The sequence below is a fragment of the Perca fluviatilis genome, chromosome 18, assembly GCF_010015445.1.
Source record: "Perca fluviatilis chromosome 18, GENO_Pfluv_1.0, whole genome shotgun sequence".
NCBI classification, from domain to species: domain Eukaryota; kingdom Metazoa; phylum Chordata; class Actinopteri; order Perciformes; family Percidae; genus Perca; species Perca fluviatilis.
This window is the reverse complement of record NC_053129.1, coordinates 26,914,111-26,936,213: the sequence shown is the minus strand read 5'-3', so window position 1 is coordinate 26,936,213 and position 22,103 is coordinate 26,914,111. Positions and strand designations below refer to the sequence as shown.

Sequence of the window (22,103 nt, the reverse complement as noted above, 5' to 3'; positions counted from 1 at the left end):
ACCTCAAAAACGTTGCTAAAGTTAAGCAAGTAAAAGTCATTAACAACACCTTACAATTTCACTCTGTATCACTCGCTGTGTGTGCAGTAGCAAGTTCAGACCAAAGAAAGACACCAATGAGACGAGACGGGACAGTGTATCATCTTCATAGCCATCGACTCTTTGTACTTCTGTCTATCTTTCGACTTTCCGGCTTTTTGTAGCTGGATAAATTATTTGTTGTTTCTAAATATGAATATGGATAACGTTAGCGACAGTGAGATGCTTGCTACAGTTGCATTTCGAGTGATAAATCGGCGAAAACGTTTTATTTCTCAGATTTACTCCTTTGTTTTAATGCCGCCAGGCACTCTTTTCTCTTCAGTCACTCTCTACCTTGCTAGTCCACATACCGTTACGTGCGTACCGTCTCTGCCTTTTACACCAGCTGACAGTTCGTGAAATATAAATAAAACAGACTGCAGTGCACTACAACACAAACAGATGCATGGTGAAGGAAGATTTATTCCAAGTAGAGTGATATATAGTGCACTGTAAAAAAAGAATTTAAAGCAACACTGTGTAACTTTTAGCTGTAGCTGTAGCTGTATGAGACAACCTGTAGGGCTAAAAGTTACATAGAGTTGCTTTACACAACGTTAAACAACGGGTCCTTGAATTTAAACCGAGGTTTGAAAATAGAATAGTTTCCAGTTGACGTTTTAATGTTTCCAATGGACTTTATTTAAACAGAAGATTCCTGTGCAAGGGGACCCAAATGTGCACTTGATGGCTACATATGTAGTATTATGCTAAAAACAATGAGGTTAACAGTTACCTGACCTTGCCCCTGGAAATATCACTACGTTAGCGTTTACATAATTTAGCACAATGGTGATTTTGCCTATGACCCAAGAATGAAAGCCCTTGTATTTGCAGTATTATGAACTGGGTGTCTGTGGCAACATTCCCAGGAAAAGATTTTTGTCTGGTGGTTCATTTAAGGACATTTAAAAGTAACATATCCTGTTCAAAAAAGTAGTTATTAGACGTATTAATTACTGTGATACTTCTTCATCTTCATGCCAGCAGAGTCTTCCAATTGTAACCCAACTTCATAGGAATTCAAAAAAGGACTGTTTTGTATTTGAGGAGTGAACAAATAGTTTCAGCATCTGTTTCAGGTAATTGCGTATTCAATAACTCATTCCTTGTTGAAAACTAAGTATGTGCTTTTGTAGCACTCTTTAGAGCAAAAAAGGAGCAACAAGGTTGAAAGTACATCTTAATTTCTGGTTTTAATTTGCTGGGTTTCAGCAAGAATATGATACAAATATGTGCAGCAGATATAATGTTATGGTAAGTATTAAATTATGATGGGCTAGTGAGTGCAAATTACATGAATGTCTAATGAGAGTTAAATGGTACACAGTTGAAATTTATGATGGTCTGATGAGACTAATATCCTATCTGGATAATGTGTCCAGCTCTACTGTCCAGCACTTTTGTCAACAGTAGTGTAGCGTTGTTGTGTGTGTGTGTGTGTGTGTGTGTGTGTGTGTGTGTGTGTGTGTGTGTGTGTGTGTGTGTGTGTGTGTGTGTGTGTGTGTGTGTGTGTGTGTGTGTGTGTGTGTGTGTGTGTGTGTGTGTGTGTGTGTGTTTACCTCTGTTTCTCATTCTCGCTCTGAAAGGTGATAAATCAAGTCAATTATACGAGTACAGCTGCTGCATAGTTTCATGAATACAAGATGTACTGTGGATCCATGAAGCCTCTACTGATACAAACACACACACACACACACACACACACACACACACACACACACACACACACACACACACACATACTTCATTGTGAGTGTAATGCAGGTAAGTTATTGAGCAAGGCACTCCAATCCTGAATCCAGCACATTGGCTCAAACGGAAAACTGAGTTTATTTTCAGGTTCTAGAGTTAGTATAAGTTATTATATTTTAGTGTTAAATTGTTTTTTTATCTACATTTTTATTACAACCAGGTATTCTTGAACCTTGTTATATTTGGTTTGTTGAACCCATACAAAAAGCAAAACAACAAGTCATGGATGACTATTTTGTTACCGGGACCAACTTCCTGGAGTTTTGTCCAACAAGGTGACTGGATAAATGTGTACAGATGCATGTATGCATCAAAGAAGGAAGTTGTGAATTTCAAAATCCGTCAACCTGTACGCTGTCAATTTCACGAGGCTATAGGTCTTATGCTCAGCTGATGGTCATTAATCGCTGAAAAATTACTTTTGGACGGAACATCAATCCCAAATTTGTGTAACCTCAAACTTTTACAAGGGGGTTCACATAAGAGGAAGAGAGAAAAAGTTCCGCACTCAAGATTCATTTTATTTCTTTTTTTCTTTTTGAATCAAAGACTATTTCTGTGGTTTCCGTTGCAGCTGAAAACAACCTATTCATCTCCGTTTGTTTTTATATCAGTTTGATTTACAGGGCTTCATTAAACTCATAAACACTCACAATGGAAATAATCTGCACAGTGTGAGTTCAAATCCATGCCAACAAGCAGCGGATAAAAGAGAGTCGTGTGTTCTTTTAATGTAGTCGTGATGGAATGAATAATAAAGACTCAATATTTCTGCACATTATAGAACATGATGCTGTTTGCTGCAAAACATTTTATTGCACGGAGACTCCGAAAACACATTAATTAAATTAAAACACTGTTATTAAGGGATGCTTGTGTGTGTTGCAGTTGAGGAGACCCTGGTGCGGCTGGTGAACGGGTCAGGTCCTCATGAAGGTCGTGTGGAGGTTTTCCATGAACGCCGCTGGGGGACGGTGTGTGACGACGTCTGGGACAAGAAGGATGGAGACGTGGTGTGTAGGATGCTTGGATACCGAGGAGCTGCTGACGTCCATAAGACCGGACGCTTTGGACAGGGTATGAGATGGTCGACACACACACACACTTGTTAAAAAAAAAATTGTTGTTTCACTGTTGCATTTTTCTGGTTTGCTTTCCTGCCAACCATGCATCCATTTGGTTGAGCATATGTCAGTATGATTATGTGCTCGCAAAGACTTGCTCTAGATAATCGATCTATCATAGGTAACATTTAATTGTTACTTATTTTGGTCAACTTTTTTTGCCACTGACAGGCTCAGAATAATATTCTAAGTGTCTGAAAACATTATGGAAAGGATTTCTAAGGAGATCGAACTTTATGTTAAAGAGTAAGATCCTTTTTTTAAACATAAAAACATCCACGAAATTGCCTTTGCTAACCCCACCAGATTCCATGTAAATAAAGAGTAATTTTAGCATCGTAGAATACACTTCATTCAAAGTTGAAGGAAACAAAATAAAACTACGAGTAGCTGTTTTGGGTCGTCTTTTCCAACCATCAATAAACACATAGTTTACCGATTTACATGTGGAAATATGTTGACTCTATACACGCTAAAAGTATTGCTTTATGGAGTCTGGTGAGTTTAGCGCTAGCGACTTCAGAGCTGTTTCTGGTTAAACAGAAAAGTCTCAAAGAGGTTTTAAAGGTCTATCTCTGAAGGGATCCTTTCCATAATGTTGTCATACACTTAGAATATTAATCTGAGCCACACTGCTCATGGCTGCAAAGATGTCTTGAACTTTATGACCTCGTAGACTTTACACGCCTACAAGTGCGTACTGTATCAGAGCTTTTAATTATGCACAGATAATGTTTAGTTTGTGAGTTTCATTTAAAAAAACAGGTACAAGATGTTCACTGTGATCATATATCTCAGGGAAGTTTCTAGTTTCTGTGGATTTTTGTACCATACAGACATGAACAGAAACCAAACGCTCCCTGGATGTTAAGAAGTTAAAACGTGGTAAAACTTAGGTAAATGGATCAGCTGTATTAAAAGTAAACACAATACCACTATTAACTACAATAATACAAGGATGAATAGATGATATTCTGATTTTAACCTCATTATTTATGGGTCAGCGGTCATTTTGTGGTATAAAGAACATCTCAATCACGGCAGGAAACCTTTAAAGTAAAACTTTTGTTGGCCCACAGCACATATCAGTGGTGAAGTTCACTGATGGAAGTAGTTCTGATTTTTAATAACTTCATTTTTTTAGCTGGTCTGTGGTTTTACCTGGACAGTGCCCTAAAATGAAATGCTGCAGGGAAGGTTTTATGGGGAAAGGCATTAAGCCAGATGTCGTCAAGAAAGAGTCTCAGAGGGCATATCTATCTCTGTCTCTCTCTCTCTCTATTTTATTTCATTCACCATTCAGCCTTACATCATTCAGAGTCTCTGTCCAGGCAGAGTTGTTACCAATAAGTTTGGAAAATTGTGGGGAAACATGCCTTTGTTCCAAGGGACAACCTCCAGACAACAGCAGTGACTAACATCATGGCTGGATTCAATTTAAAAAGAAATCTGGAATTCAAATATATTTCAGGACATCTTTTAAGGCATTTCTCAGACACAAATTTGCCTCTGCCTTCCAACTATTGGATACATTAACTAAGTTGTGTCTAAATCTCATTATTTCCCCCTGAAAATATTTATTTGTACACGACACAGCATCATTTGACAGACCTTTTTGTCCAGAGTAACTTGTATTTTTTGTTGTACATACACATTGGAAGCAAAATGGTTATTCAATGCAACATCCTTGCTGTACCTGAGGTACAAACTGAGCTAGAGTGATTGCAACCAAGTCAGGGACAAAAAAACAAATGGAATAATAAAATCCAGCATCTCAAATGATTGTAATGTATATAAGGTCCTTCACCAGTCCTCCAGAACACCAGAGAAGCAAGAAAGACTTCATTAATAATCTCATATCAGAAGCAAAAGAAATAAAAAAGAACTTCAGAATATTTTGCACAAACACAAATAAGTGCAGATTCTTATTGTGTTATGAATATCTACTCATTAGCACAAAGTGATGCATCTGTGGATATCTGTCCCAATGCAATCATAATCTGTGCTTTTCAGTAATATATGAAGCAAAACATTGAATCATTTTGACTCATATTTTGTGGAAACGGCTCACTTTTACTCCTTGTTGGTACTTTTCTATAGTTTTTAATGACAGTCTCACCACAAGGTCCATTTAGTATCACACAAACTTAGATGCTCTTTCTTTAAATTTCTTTATAGATGTATGTGTCTTGTATTTTGATGTCCTTTATGTATTTTAATATGGCAATGTTTAATTATTTATTTTTTTGACTGTTTAAAAGCCCTTCTTGGGACGGGCATTGGAAACTAGCAATAGCTATAAATGCTGCGATGCTGTACATTGGAGATTTGTTGCACAAATGTCTATGTCGTAGCATCTGTCTCTATTTCAAATAAACTGGAGGAAAAAATATGATTAACACATTAACAATCTGTACAGCATACAACACCATCTGTCCTTAGACCTTCGGATTGCAAAAGGAAAAATAAAAAAAACAGGGAAAAAACGTTATAAAGCTCAGGTAGAGCAAGTGAGGAGGTATCCCTCTTCCTGGACAGACAGACATGCAACAGAATAAACATGTATGAACCATAGTAGTTTTCTCTGCATAGGTGAACAATTATTTCTATCTCCCATGACTAGAAACAAAAGAACAGTTTGTCTGACCTTATAATCAGTGAGGAGACACAGACATCAACCCCTTTAAGGAGAGTCAGTTACAGACGTTGGACAAATTTCCCAGACTGACTGAATTTCTGCAGATAGACAGGATTGATTTTGTCAGCACACTCTTTCAAATGGCCTTTTAATCCTTCAAATCCCTCTGAAATGAAGTGACTCTTTTTCTAAATCATCCTTGGGTGTTCCCTTAAAATCCCACACAGTGTGTTTGAAGATCCAACACTTGTGAGTTGTGAGAAGTGTCATAAGTTTGGAGCGAGCAGTCCGACCCTCCGGCCTGTAAAAGTGTGTTGAGATCCAGAGTAAACAGTTTAAAGGTCCGTGTCCATTAAAGCAAACCCTGAGAAGGCACAGCAGCTGAACAGCTGGGGCTCATGTATCCCGGGTGCATACCTCATTTCCATCCTGTGCACGACTGCATGGTGACATGTGCGCCTGGTGTTTCATGCTGCTTTGAAAATGTCAAATCTGCAGCCAGTTTCGCTGTTATGTTACGTTGGGAAGCAAAGCAGGAATGTTGGAAACAAGATATTTGTTAATGCAACATTTGACCGGATTTTACAGAAATATGCATTGTTTGTGGACAAAGGAAATAATTTACATATCCTTGTCCTGGAAGAAGGAAGAGGTTTGGGGTTTTTTTATTATTCAAATTTAGGGTCTAAGGATACCGAGTGCCGTATGTTTTACAGATTGTTAAGTCCTTTGAAGCACATTTTTGATTTGGGATTGTAAACATAATTGACCTGAGTCAACCTACAGTTTATTAGTCTGGGTTTCAATGAAGAGTTTATGTGTCCACCGATGATTTAAAGTCTTAAAAACTTCTAACTCCAGTTGCTCTAATTGAGCTCTAATGTGGTGAAAAACACAAAAACAAGCCAAGTTGAAACTGGCAGGAATAGAAACAAGCCAGTTCCCAAACCCTAGTCAGCATTTTTAGGGAACATGTGTCATACAGTATAATCTTTCAAACACAAAAACACACATATCCTCAAATCTCAGCACAGTGTGGCAGCAGAGCTGCAGAGTCTAAGTCTGGACTTGTTTCTGCAAAAATAAAATCTTCTTTTTTACTAAGAATCGCTGTGTTATCGTTAGCTTACAATGAGCCCTTCATATCTACATAGGGAGTGGGTCCTCTTTCACAAAATCCGCCATGTTGCATTGCCATGTTTCCACAGTAGCCCAAAACGGACAAACCGAACACTGGCTCTAGAGGTAGCCTTTTGCGTTTTTACGTTACCTGAAGGCCACCGTATAGCTTCTACTACGTGCTTGGAAAAGGGAGGGGTGAGGGAACAGCGTGTGGGATATAATAGCCCTTCTACTATATCCCACACGCTGTTCTTTTAAAGTGTCCTGAGACTTACGGCCCTATCTTGCACCAGGCGCAGCGCAGCACAAAGCCCAACGCAAGTGTCTTTGCTAGTTTAAGACTGACATAGTTGTAAATTTCCCGTCCAGCGCCCACGTCGTGCAAATGCACCTGCACCTGCGCCCATCTGTGCACCCATGGGGTTTATCAGTGTTTTAAGCCCCCAACGTCTCCTTCCAGGCAGCGCTGCCTTGAAGGCACTAGGATTAGGCAATGGTTAGGTTTGGGTTAAAACGCCCTTGTCCAAGGTTTAAAAAAAACAAAAAAACATTTTAAAAACAAAATAAGAAAAATTAAAAAGGTGGGTAAAGGGTTAAGGTTAGGGTTAGGTGCCTTGAAGTCAACGGTTGCAGCTCTGCCTGGAAGGAGACGTTGGGGGCTTAAAACACCATCTTTGCGCCCATGGGCGTGCTGGTCTTACAGGGAGGTGTGTTCAGGTGCATCCTTGGCGTATTGTTATCTTGGGGCAGCGGGAAATGATCGCGCCATTGACCAACAAAAACCTGCTCTAAAGTCAATAACGCAGCATTTCATTGTTATTTTAACAGCACATTAGTAAAATGCGCCTAGGCTCGTGCACAGCGCGCGCACACTATGTTTGTTACACACACAGGGACGGGACAGCAGCCCACACACACACACACACACATGCGGAAGATTACAAATAACAATATTACGGTGCAAATCCTCCATCATAACAGCAATGCTCCAAGGTCCAAACGCGCCTGACTTTTAAAGGGAACGGGAGATGACACTGATTGGTTGATTGCATGTTACGCCCAAAACACACCTCTGATTAATGAAGACACTAAGAACAACCCTTTAGAACCAGACGCCTGGCACACGGACGGATTTGGACACACCCTAAACGCACTCGCGCCAGGCGCTTCACGCCGTGCACTTAGACCGTTAAAATAGGGCCCATAGAGTGTGGTCCACAGTCCTCTACCTGCAAAGTGTCTTCAGATGACTTCTGTTATGATTTGAAGCTGAAATAAGATGAATTGAATATCATTTTGTCCAACCTAATCATAATTTCAGAGCATATATTGAAGCCTTTGATGCTTTTAATACCTTCCAGTGTGCAGTTTGTCCCGCCTGCACTAAAAAAGGGACACAGCAGATCTGTAACCAAATAAAAATATTACAATGTGAAATAGTATTATGATATGATCTGCTCGCACGCTTTCACATCATGCAAAAGCTGATCAGTTTGTTCTCCTGAAAATCTCTCCTTCCTGCTCAGCAAATCCTCCATCATAATAGCAATGTGCCAAGGTACAAACGCGCATGGCTTTTAAAGGGAACGGGAGATGACACTGATTGGTTTATTGCATGTCACGCCCAAAACCCACCTATGATTAATTAAGACACTAAGTACAACCCTTTTGAACCATGCGCCTGGCGCACGGAGCCTTTTTTCCACAGTTAAACTAGCAAAAGTGGATTTGTACACGCCCTAAACGCAGCTGCGCCAGGCGCTTCCCGCCGTGCACTTAGATCGTTAAAATAGGGCCCTGAGTGTTACGATTACTGTAATTAGTTTATATGGATAAATAATGTACAGTGCAACTCCCTTCTATTGTTTAAAGATATAAAAAATAAAAAATAAAATACATTTTCAAATCATGAATTTATCACGTTATACACAGCAGGAGCTTACAGTAAACATGAGAAAGCAGTAATGCTGGGATAGTATAAACATTAAAATGCCTAATATATTTGAAAAAAAGAAGGCTGTAACACTTAGCTTGGGTTTCCTTTGCCATCATCAGTATTGACATAAGAACGTTGCAACCTCTTGTTCTGTGTTCTGTTTTTCCTGGTTGGCTAATAAAGTCAAAGATCAATGAAGGACAGTGGACTCACAACAAGGATTTTAAAAACGGGCTCATAATGTGCTATTCCATAAATCACTAACAGTAATCATGAGGCGATAATTCACTCTTCAGTTGTCTTGATCTTGACAGCGCCTTGAACTTTTTTTTGCCAGTTATAAGAGAAAATAATGGAAGTGGAAGAATAAGAGTTTTGAATAATTTAAGTTTGGCCTCATGAGTCTGCAGGCCTGAAGCTCAACTAGCGCTTTTGATTCTGCTTGTCTGTTTTATATTCATTTAGATTTTGTTTTTTGATTTTTAGTTGCCTCATCCGTGACTTTACCAACATGATCTTGTTTGATTGTTTCTCATTTTTATCTGCATTTTTCTGAGCACTGCAATATGTTCCTCACTGACGGCTCTGTACACCTCAGTGATAAACAATTATGATTTAGAGCAGAGCAGCAGAGATTATACGACTCCAGATGTTGCTTTAAGGGCATTACTGATCAGTCAGCCTCTCTTCTCACCTACAGCGCATAAACCCTTTTAGTCATGTGTCCTTAAACTGCATTATCAGCGTGTGAGTACAACCAAATGTTACTTGATCTCGCTCGTATTCGCTCACAGCTGACTAACATCTCTTCAGAGCCTCTAAAAGCTGTTGCAAAACTGAAGGGATTTTCTTGAAACCCTCCAGCGATTCCCAGTTTTACAAACAGGAACCATTTTTTGGATACAGTTTTATAGCGAAAAAACAATATTGCCAAAAACTTTGCCTTCCAGCTGGAACTGTGTGTTTTATTACCGGATACAATATTATCTGATCAACAATTCTGTGAGGAGTACTTGCTGTCTCAATCAGAAGAGTTGTATACACAGTTTATGATTCATGTCTCTGCATCTAACACATGCCTTTAAACCTTTAACCTTCTTAGAACTGTTTCACTTTTGGGCAAAAAAGCAACAACTAAAGGATCATTTGTCTGCCTGAATTATTATATTTCTATTAGATAGAAATCACTACACAAAGTTCACCAAACCCAAGGAGCTACAACTAGCTTTTAAAATGTAAGAAGAGAAGAAGTACATGAGCTGCGTATAGATGCTACAACGTTTGTTACTTTGGCAACGAGTTGGCTAAAATTCTGCTTTCTACATCCCACAGCAAGAAAAAAAATGTCCGAATCATTCACTGGATTCACGGTGTGTTTATTTTGAGTTTCAATATGATTTCTAAAATGTATGACCTAAACACTATGTGTGGCGCTCTCGTACGTCAGCTGGTGATTAACAAGCAGCCAAAATGTTCACTGTCTTTGGCTGCAGTTGCATCGTTTTGACTGGGGTTATGAAGAAGAGGAAAAGTGATGCATGAACGAGCCATCAGAGGGAGCGCCAAGCTTGGACCGATGGTGTCCAAGTCCAGATGTGATTTTTGATCTTTATAGTGATGAAAACAAATCTGGACGTTACTTGTTTTCATTTGTTGCATTCAACATTTGTATCCATGTTCTGCACTGCAATGTACACTCTCTTTGAGAGTCTTGGAAAAGGGAATTGGAAATTGAAAACGGTGTATTTTCCACTTCTCAAAATCCTTTCTTTTATTTCAGATTTCACCTCTGAGGCTACATACAGGCTGTTCTACCTTATTGAATCAGAACAAATCAGAATCAAAAATCATTTATTGCCAAGTAGGTTTTCACATACAGGTACAATGAATTTGTTTAGTTGATTTGGTGCATAACAGTCACAATAAACATAGTAAGAGAAAAGAAAAAAGTACTGCAAAAGTCAAGAATTAAAAATATGTAAAATATATCTGTTTTGAAATGAGTGTTAAAAACAAAGAGGATGGAAGGTGCAAAATAATGACTAAAATTGTCATTTTTTACTCATGAAGGTTGTTATACCTGCAGACATCACTCAGCTGACACAAAAAAACTACTGCCAGCTACATGCTCGGGTTACATGGGTTAAAAAAATTGTTTAATCCATGATTTTATTTACAGTTAATCGTCCTAAAAAAATACGTGAATTGAACACCAGTAAAAATAAAAAACATTTAAGCACATTAGAGTTCTTTAAAGGTCCCATATTGTAAAAAGTGAGATGCCATGTCTTTTTCTATTATAAAGCAGGTCAAGGGGCTAAATAAATACAGAGAAAGTATCAAAACGCTCAATCCATGGAGAAATACACACAGCCCATATTCAGAAACTGTGCCTTTAAATGAGTCGTCTGGACTTCTGTACGGTAGGGATGTCACAACTATACTATATATTGGTAGAAAGTGCCGCTACAGTGCCATTACTGTCATTCCCCGGCTGCAATGACGGTGCAGAGAAAATCAATTTTGTACAATACAAAGTATAAATTCTTTCCTACTGTCTGTGCAGGTACTGGTCTGATCTGGATGGATGATGTGGCGTGTGCAGGGACCGAAGACACCATCCACCAGTGCAAGTTTTCCGGCTGGGGCAAAACCAACTGCGGCCACGTGGAGGATGCTGGTGTGACATGCGCCGTCTAAAACTTTTATGATCCTGACCCTGCTGCAGCGGCCCGAGCATCTCCTCCCAAACAGTGCCTTCGACTTTTAAGTAGCGATAAGATGCACAACGTCCTGCCATCGCCAAGGGTGTCACATTAGCAGTATGTTGTTTTTTACCTGCGAAAAAAAAGTGACAAACCTCCATGTTCTGCATGAACTATATCTGCAGCTTTTCTTTAAGCTCATGGTTAAACATTTGATGGTTTTACCTACAAGACTGAACCATGGGAGCAAAGAAAATGCACACATTTTCAGACTTTGAGCAACCATAAGAGCTAGAGATGATCACACTTCATCAGGACTGAATTACAGACCTCATGTCTTCAATGAAGCCAAAGGTCAGCTTTCATATAGTCTATATCAACCGCCTGAAATTCTGCCGGATGTCCCTCATTTCGACCAGATGTCCATCATCTTCAGCTTTCTTTGTGTTGGCATTTTAAACTAAGGACTATGGTTAACTGCTCCTCAGATCTCTGCAGGGTAAATCCAGACAGCTAGCTAGACTGTCTGTCCAATCTGAGTTTTCTGTTGCACGACTAAAACAACCTTTGAACGTACGTACACGTTCCACCAAAACAAGTTCCTTCCCGAGGCTATTTTGTAACGGCACTGTTGCTCTGTCTGGTGCTTAGCGCCGCCCAGGACAATTGTGATTGGTTTAAAGAAATGCCAATAAACCAGAAAAAGTTTTTCTCCCATCCCAGAATGCTGTGTGGATTAGCCAGACCCTCCTGCGCAGCGCTGTGGAGGGTCTGGCAATGCGAGACTAGCTTTCATAGGGTCCATCTCTCCTCAGAGGCTCGTCTCCAGTGTGGATTAGAAGCTGATCCAACATCTTCATCAGCAGAGACTTCATTTGTCTCCAAGTTTCTGAGGAGCTGAAACGGCACATAAAGAAACTGACAAGACTGACTCTTTGACAACTGATTTACAGGCAGCTGCTCTTAACAGTATTATGTAGAGATGGCTTTTGAATGATGCTAAACATACACAGTTTTGACATATTATATATCAAATAGCATTACCTAGTAAGTCGTAGTAAGTAGTAGTAAGTCGTTTGATGATTTGCAGGTCAATAGCTGGTGAGTTAAAACTGGACTTAAAGGTGCCCTGAGGAGTTTTATGTACAACAAACAACAAGCAGTCTTCTTCTTCTTTGCCTTTTTTGGCAAAAAAAGTTTCTTTGCCAAAGCTGCAGTTTTTAAAGTTTTATAAACTCTCCTCTAATCAATATTTTTACATTGCATACACATAATTATTACCCACAGTAAATCTGTACAAAGCTTATTGTTTTGGGGTCATCAACCTTATCTTCAACTACAACAGGAAGCTGTTTTCTGTCATAAAAGCTCTGATAAACACACTTAACGTTACCTGGACAGAAACAACAAACAGACAGACAAAAACAGTTAGTGACTAGTTGGTGAATAGAGTGGAACATTTAGCAGTTAAAGAGACAGATATTTTTCTGAGCAGTTGGTGGAGGCCAAAAGCACGTGGACAGAAACAAGGCTCCACACGAATGCTGTTCTGTGTCTGCTGGATGTGTAAATTGGCAAATGTTTGCTGGCAACCTTATGAGGAGATAATATATTTTAGGGCAGCCACGAGCAGAAAGAAAAGTCATTTCGGCAGCTTTTAGCGCAGTTTTAACTTCAATATCTAGTTTCTTTAACCTGCAAATCACCAAACCAGTTTAGGGTGTGCTATATTTTTTTTATGGAAATAAAAAAAAAAAGAAGAAGAAGCAACTAACAGAATTTGGAAAGTGCTATCTGTCACTGCATTTGACAGATGAAGTGATTATGAGGAAGAGAGAAAAGATGAGCATAAACAGATGGATGCCGGCCGTGTACAATTTACAACTGTCGATATTTACTGCCAGAAGTTCGGATGTTTCAGCATAAATGCACATGTGTATATGCACCTCACATACACACACACACACACACACACACACACATGCCAAACCAACCATAACAGACAAGCTTTTTCTTCAGTTTTATGTCTCAGTGGGGTTTAATCTTTACGGTTGCTCTTGAATCCAAAAAGGTTGGTACCTCACAAGTGTCCTTGCAGGAATCTGTCTCTTTACCCAGTCATGTTTTATATTTGAAGAGGGGAAATATTTTTTAGTGCACCTTAAAAGTTGGCAAACATAACAAACCTCAAAGGGCTGTAGTTGAATACTCTCCGCTTCTATATGCTGTAGTTAAATCTGTCTGTGTAAGCTCTCCTTGTTTAAACAAATCAAAAATAGTCTGGCCCACTTTCTTTTTAATGGAAATGAATGAGCACACATGAGTTTGTGTTCATGTGACGGAAAAATGTTGAATATGAATTTGAGTTTTCAAGGCGGCTGCTGCCAGAAATTACTTTCTCTACCTCATGTTCAAGTGCCTTGGTGTTTGTTGAGGGTTTCTGTTTTAAACCACAAAAAAAAGACAAATTAGAGAGGGAGTCTGGGAAAAAGTGAAAAATGAGGTGAGAAACCAGACTCAATTGACTGATGTGTCTCAGAAGACGCTATAGCAACATGAAGGGGCATTGCGGATGGGTATGATTGGATAACTCACCCAATAGCTTGTTATACACAAAAATCAAGTGTAATTGTAATGTAAATTGTAATTGTAAAAGTCTTGTCTTTGGTAAAGAAAGCTGTGATCATTTTTACCTTTTGGCCAAATAACAATTACAATTGAATACAAACATCAGGGATTGACAACTCTGCGACTCACCAGAAGCTAGTTGGTTATCTTTTTCATTTTCATTCGCTTATCCTTAATGCTGAAGATTTTTCACTTTGTTCACAAGGTTTGGAAACTGTTTTATAAAAGCAGTAATGCCCCTAAATGTTTACTACTGCGTTTATTGGGACATAAAGCTTTAGTGCGCAACTTTTTGATATTAATAAACGTCCGTTACATTCAAGCCATTGCCAAATGAGTTGCTACCAAGCTAATTAAGACTATCAGCTCCACGCAACTCTCTCTGGATTTGTATATATTCGTCCGGGGTCTTTCGCACGCAGAAACTCAAGTGAAGATAATGACCTCTTCTGAAGAGTCCATCATGTTTTTTTAATCCTCCGTGTCCTCCTTAGCTACCAGCAACTGTGTGGAGGAGGGGTGGGGGGGTGCGCGTTCGCGATCACGTAAGGCTTGTATAATGTGGACGCGCCGATAGTGTTGTTGTCATTACTTAGAATTCCTCATGGGAGCGAAATAAACTACACACTATAGCTTTAATGACACCAACACTACAAGATGTAGCTGCCTAATGTATCCCAGTTGTTTTTTTAAGATAATTTTTTCAGGAATTTATTTCCACAGGACAGACAGAGACATGAAAGGGGAGAGAGAGGGGGAATGACCTGCAGCAAAGGGCCGCAGGTTGGAGTTTAACCCGTGGCCGCTGCGTCGAGGAGTAAACCTCTATATATGTGCGCCTGCTCTACCAACTGAGCTAACCCGTCCGCAATCCCAGTTGTTTCTTTCGCATTATTACTATTATTATAATATAAATTAGAGCTGAAACGATTAGTCAATTAATCGATTAGCAGATATATTCAGTCAGATTGAGTTATCTTTTAATTTTTCCAACAAAAACACTCAATTCAACTTCTCAGATGTAGTTGCTGCTTGTTTCTGTATTATATAATTTAAAATGGAATATCTGTTTTTGGATTGTTTGTCTGACAAAACAAGACATTTGTATAATGATTTCACTTGTGTGCATAATTTATGGACCAATTTAATCTATTCATTGAGAAATGAATTGGCACAAAATAATCAATTATGAAAACCCTAAAACACATACATGTCTTAGTGTCTTACAATAGAGACACGGTCAGATTTGAATGTAAAAATACATCTGCATGAATCCAAAAGTGGCACTTCAAAGATAAAGAATATCCTTAAGATTCATGCAGCACACTCATTTCAAATTCTTCTCTGGCAGGAGGAATTCTTTTCTCCGCACAGAAAGCAATAAACTATAATATGACATGTGAAATACAGCCGCTGACAGTGACAGAACTTCGTCTGACACCACCTTAAAGATTTCTGGGCAGTCAAGTCCTTCAAATGTAAAAAGAAACAACAACAAAAACAATAGATTAAAATACAGATGACAGTTCTTTCACTGCAACTTGAGGCTGCCAAAGTAAAACGTTTCCCAGTATGACACAAATCAAAGGACCTACAATCCTCATACAATCCTCCATAAACCAGTCAATATACATTTCATTTATGGTATTAGCAACTTGATGTAATTGTCATTACACTTTTATGTCCAGCAGTTTATTATTTCTGTACTCCGTGAGGTGGTTTCACTTAAAAGAAGTGAATGGAACAAATTAGAAATGCACAAGGTTATAGAGTTCAATACTTACCAACTAATGTGTGCATGATTGAGTGTCATACTCACAACACACACACACACACACACACACACACACACACACTTGTACATCTGCTGTGGTTTTCAGTGCAGCACCACAGTGTAGCTGACAGTCTGACTGAGTGGCAGCCAGTCTCGTTCTGATGACCCTCATTCATCTTGTAGAGGCGTCGCGTTCAGCACTTTGGCCGTGGAGTTATTACTTTAAAGCTCTGCCTTTCAAAAACAACAGCCAAAGATAACACCCGGAGCTTCATCTGTATATTTTCACTCATTGGCTTATTTGTCATCTCTTTTAACCAGAGAAGCAAACAAAATATCACTGATTGGAATTCCTGTGAAGTGTTTTCTCAAAAAATACTTTTGTATTTATGCAGGTTTGAGTATGTGTTATTCCACAGAATTGATATAGGCACTACGCAGCAGGCCTTTAATATTCATTAATGTTGCACAATAAAGTATTTTGATAGAAGCAGGAACTATCAGTGCAGCTAAAACATGGCAGTGCTCCCAGCTTTTGTTTTCTTTTTTTGCCATTTCCTTTTTAAGTAAGAGGCGGAAAGTGGAAGAAGTTAAGACTAATGTTAAAGGGATAAATATTATCTTATCATATAGGTATTTGCCAGCAGATTGGACTTTCATAAAAGTTTCTTAAAGCAGAGTCCCAGTTATATCTCAGTGAGCAGAGTCAAGTATTTACAGCAAAGATTATTAGCAAAATCAGCCTGGTCTCACCGAATATCGTGAAATGATCACAAGTTGTTAACACCGCATTACGCCACAACGGAAAACAATGCCAATGTAAAGTCAACGAGAAGATGACGTAGCATTAGGAGCGACTACGGTAGCGAGTAGTATGAAAGCCCGAAAATCTGCGTAGGGAGATTGGTTGGGATGGTGGATGGGTCAAACACAGAACTTTCACCCAGGAGACCGGGGATCATGTCCCACGTGTCACGTTGTTTCCTAAACCCAACCGTAACCATCCTGTTTTTCTTTTCCTACACCCAGCCGTCCCGTTGTTGTCCCGCATCCCGTTATTGTTTTCCTAAACCCAACCATCCTGTTCTTCTTTTCCTAAACCCAACCATCCTGTTCTTCTTTTCCTAAACCCAACCATCCTGTTCTTCTTTTCCTAAACCCAACCATCCTGTTCTTCTTTTCCTAAACCCAACCGTAACCATCCTGTTCTTCTTTTCCTAAACCCAACCATCCTGTTCTTCTTTTCCTAAACCCAACCGTAACCATCCTGTTCTTCTTTTCCTAAACCCAACCATCCTGTTCTTCTTTTCCTAAACCCAACCATCCTGTTCTTCTTTTCCTAAACCCAACCGTAACCATCCTGTTCTTCTTTTCCTAAACCCAACCATCCTGTTCTTCTTTTCCTAAACCCAACCATCCTGTTCTTCTTTTCCTAAACCCAACCGTAACCATCCTGTTCTTCTTTTCCTAAACCCAACCATCCTGTTCTTCTTTTCCTAAACCCAACCATCCTGTTCTTCTTTTCCTAAACCCAAAAATCCTGTTCTTCTTTTCCTAAACCCAACCGTAACCATCCTGTTCTTCTTTTCCTAAACCCAACCATCCTGTTCTTCTTTTCCTAAACCCAACCATCCTGTTCTTCTTTTCCTAAACCCAACCGTCCCATTGTTGTCCCGCGTGTCATGGAAACGTAAGCACCCCCCCGACCTTTTCCTTAACTTAAGGGGCCGTGTTCATTTCACGGAATTCTTCCGTGGGCCCATCACAGAATTTTTGGGGATTCCATGAAACTGCCCCAGACTTTGAGTTAAAGGTCCCATGACATGGTGCTCTTTGGATGCTTTTATATAGACCTTAGTGGTCCCCTAATACTGTATCTGAAGTCTCTTTTATATAGACCTTAGTGGTCCCCTAATGCTGTATCTGAAGTCTCTTTTATATAGACCTTAGTGGTCCCCTAACCCTGTATCTGAAGTCTCTTTTATATAGACCTTAGTGGTCCCCTAATACTGTATCTGAAGTCTCTTTTATTTAGGCCTTAGTGGTCCCCTAATACTGTATCTGAAGTCTCTTTCCCGAAATTCAGCCTTGGTGCAGAATTACAGCCAGTAGAGCCAGTCCCACAATGAGCTTTCCTTAGGATGTGCCATTTCTGTGTCTGTAGCTTTTGAGGTGGATGTTGGGGGTGTGGCCTTGACCAACTGCCACTTTGCTCATTTGAAAGCCATGATGTCTCTCTCTCTCATGGGTGGGCTAAATTCTCTGGGCGAGCAAAGCAGAGAAAGGGGAGGTAACCTTGGAGCAAGATTACAGATCGGCCCATCTGAGCTTTCATTTTCTCAAAGGCAGAGCAGGATACCCAGGGCTCGGTTTACACCTATCACCATTTCTAGCCACTGGGGGACCATAGGCAGGCTGGGGGAACGCATATTAATGTTAAAAAACCTCATAAAGTGACATTTTCATGCCATGGGACCTTTAAGGGGGCATGTTCATTTCACAGAATTCTGTGATATCAGGTTGCAGCTCAGGTTGAGCAAAATATAGTTAGAAAAAAAATTATGTCAGTGGCTTCTCTCATCCATGAGCCTGGCATTTGTGATCTTGGATGGTCATTTACATATGTAAGATATTATGGCTAGTTTGCGCAATTAAAGTCAGTTAGGACTTTTAGTTGCAGATACATTAGGAGAGTATTGGTTGGAAATTGGCAGACCAAGCAGCTATAGTAAATCACTTCTTTTCTTTTTTATTTAGGTTTTACACACTTTTGTGTCCTACTATCAATCATCAAGAGCCAACAGGCATCCATACCTAAAAATGAATAAACTCTGAGGTAGCATGTCTCAGTGTCACCTCTAGGTGTAACATTGCTGCTTTTCGGAGGAAGGCACAGTAGATATATTCATAATAATCATGTAGGATTAACTGTACTGTAGGTTTATGCTTTATGCTTTTTAAAAGTAAAAACACACTCGCTTTGTCCAGTTTTGTTTTTTTTACTGATTTTGGTTAGTCTAATAGTTTTTCTTCTTTAAGTACATGTAGCTTTCTTGTAATGTTCAAAATCCCAAGAAATTACCTTTCTCATGCTACAAACTCTTCTTTATCCAAATAGTAGGAATACTATTCCTTTAAGAGAAATCCAACTCAAACTAACAATGTTCTGGTCAAAATGGGTTCTGGAGACCGCAACATGGGAAATTAGTGCAGACCAATCACATATCAAAACCTTATGCGCACAATTAAACCAGCGTGTCTCCTCCAGTTGATCTTCTTCTCACAGCGAAATGTATTTTGACTGGTGTTCCTTCCTGGCGAAGTTGCAGCCTATCAGATGTCTAACCTGATTGGTTAGAGGCTCCTCTGACCTCAGATCAATGCTTCAGCTTTGCGGGGTCAAATAACTTGAATACTTTGACTTTGAAAATGTAAAGCAGCCTAATGCCATAACTTTTGAAAGTGAGAACACATTGCAAAGTGCACTTAACCACTAAAATGTGTCATTTTATAAATGTATACTTGGTTGTACAAAGACCTTACTACGCTATACTTTGGCATAATGGCTCTAAGCATATAGGCGTATACGTGTGTCTGTTTTTTTATTACATTGTGCTGGTCATGACTCATATAAGGGCATATACAAATGTCTAAATCAAACATGATTATGTCAAGAAAATACTCAATACATTGCTTCACGTTTCCTTTGTGTTCTAAAATGCTACTAAAATGCTGTACATGCACTGCTGAAGTAATAAAATGTAGATTTGTTTAAACAGGTGAACTTTGATATTCCTGATAAATAATTTGGAAACAGGCACTTTTGAGACGTCAAGAGGTGAAGAGAGAGGCAGGAAGTTGACTTATGTGTGAGCAGTGGTGGAATGTAACTACGGTAAGTACATTTACTTAAGTTCAAGGTACTTGTACTATAAATAACGGAAGAATTGGAGAGCTTCTTGGAACAAGTGTTGGTGAACAAAAGATGGTGCTCATTGGTAGGGGGCTTTAATAAACCCAAGGCACGCTTAAGAAAAAAATTAAAATGCCTTAGATGCATTAAAGGCATTTTACATTTTTTCTTGAGATGAGTACTCATACTTTACTTGAGTTTTTCCATTTCGTGCTATATTATCTTCTATTCCACTACATCTCAGAGGTAAATATACTTTTTACTCCACTACATTGATATATTTCCCCCCCCTTTCCTGATCAGTGAAAACCATGTATCTCCAGATGTGTTGATGTTGAATGTTTGTGATAAACTGAAGGATTAAAGTGATGGTTCGGAGTAATTCACCCTAGGGTCCTTTGCACCATGACCTCGAGCCAAACACCCCCCAAAAGCTTTTTTCACCTGGGTCTAACATTGGGAGAGTTAGCTAGAGTAGCGTTATCAGCTGAATAGCTTAGCGCAGGGGCTAATGGACCCACGTTTGTATCTTGTAAGTTACCCCACTAATAATGCCCGAAATGATACCAAACGTCTACAAGTAGTACAAATAGGTTATGCTCTCATAAAACGATGGATTGGAAAGTTTGTAAGTACACCAGAAGTTTATGAACACTTGCCTGCTCTCTTCTGCTCTCTCTAACACAACAAGCTGTTAACACGACACTGACATATTGTCACCTTAAACGATTGATGTGGTGAACTTTTAGTTGATTATTTGCAGACCGAGGAGACGCAGAGAAGCATTCATTTGGAGTTGTGCTTATCTCCGCTTGATGAATGTAAGCCATTATTCACTCTCTTTTACCTCTGTTTTGGTCTCCACTGATCCCTGAGAGAAATATGTGGTTCTTTAGCTGCTAAATGCTTCACGATGTTCAACAGCTAGTTGCTAAATGTGTCTGTCTGCTGTTTGGTGCTGAGCAGGTATAGTGTAACAGTGTGTTTTAACGGAGATTGCCCGCTGCAGCTGAAAACAGTGAGAAATGTAAGACTGAACCAAAACAGTAACAATGTGAGCCATAAAACCCAAACAATGAGCTGAAAGAAGCTAAATCACTACTTAGAGCCAAATATTCTCTGTGCATTCGTTGCCACGTGTGATCCCTTTCACGTTGACCCATTGTTGACATAAAAGTATTGATTATCGCTGCTCTAAAATTGTGATAAACTCTTTGAATGTGTCCAAACGTCTTCTTTATTTAATCCCTAGTGCTATTTAGTTTCAATGTTTAATTTGAGTGTGAACACTAAGTGTAAAATTTATGCAGTGCCCTCAATGAAAAATGCCATGTCCACAGTACACTACTCAAGATAATGCACAATGCAAGTCCAATTTTATACTGACTTTTATACTGATTTTATATAGAATAAACTATTGAGTATTTATTGTGTAGGGAGTAGTTTAGCAGGGGCTCACCTGGAACACCCCCCAATGTCCCCTAATCCCATTTTGTCAACCACTGAATTAAAATAGAACAATAGCAGCGTCTGAATCTTTACATGTGAGGGTATGTTGTTACAGATTGTTTCTCGCTCTGATTGTACACTCATTATACAATCAAATGTTTTCTACAGGGCCCTGGAGAACCACATCCAGAGATCCGAGGCATGAAATTAGCCAGAACATTGTTCCAATTCCTGCCCCATAGAGAGAAGAGAAACAGCTGTTTTTTTCTCCTCAGCATCAGCTCCCTCCCTCCGTCTTCTTCATCCTATCGTTTGGCATTCATGATCACTGGTTAGACTTTAGAGTGTCATATACAACTGTATTTTGTTTTTTAGTGTTTTGAAGTGTCAGGACAGATGCTGCATGTTTGCACAAAAGCAAAATGTCTTTCATGGGCTGCAGTTCTGTGTGACTCCAGATGTAAAAAGAAGCCACATTCTCACCAGTTAAAACCGCAAACCAGATAGAGAAAAGAAGTTTTATCTGTGAATCTTGACACATGAATCCCAGGTGGTCCTGCACTTCAAGCGCTGTTGTATTCATAACGTTAAAAAGTCTGAAATCTGGGATGTTTAAAGTATTCTATAGTCTATGTTCCTCAATATAAAAAAGGTTTTATTAGGTTAAATTAAGTCTTCCCAGAAGAGTGGAGACTGTTCTAGTAGAATATTAATGTCCATGACTTTAAAATAAGATGTTCAACAATCACATATGGGTGAAATATTTGGGTATCCACTACCAGAAAGTCATTGATTCATGTGAGTTCTGTTTTTTTTTTTTCTTGTTTTTTTCACATGAATGTGTTTGAAAAACAATTCTGAAAATGTGATTTGGATTTGTGTTTGTGTTGTTTAAATGGTCTTTATGTATACATATTCTGTCCCATGATATGTGAGCAAAACATATGGCTGTATCTTATGATAGTAGTAAATTGAGAA

At 39.1% G+C, this 22,103-nt stretch overlaps 1 protein-coding gene across 3 annotated transcripts in view; it reads left to right on the top strand.

Annotated features, from left to right (window-relative positions):
* The window catches only part of scara5 (scavenger receptor class A, member 5 (putative)), a 103,824-nt gene extending 90,185 nt beyond the window's left edge, over positions 1-13,639 (top strand). For 2 of the 3 annotated variants that reach the window (XM_039782579.1, XM_039782580.1), the window contains exons 12-13: positions 2,725-2,913; positions 11,223-11,356. In XM_039782579.1, coding sequence (XP_039638513.1) covers positions 2,725-2,913; positions 11,223-11,356 — 323 coding nt within the window. Of the gene's footprint in view, positions 1-2,724; positions 2,914-11,222 lie in introns of all 3 variants that reach the window. The other variant, XM_039782578.1, reaches the window with a different exon arrangement.
* Positions 13,640-22,103: the final 8,464 nt, after the last annotated feature.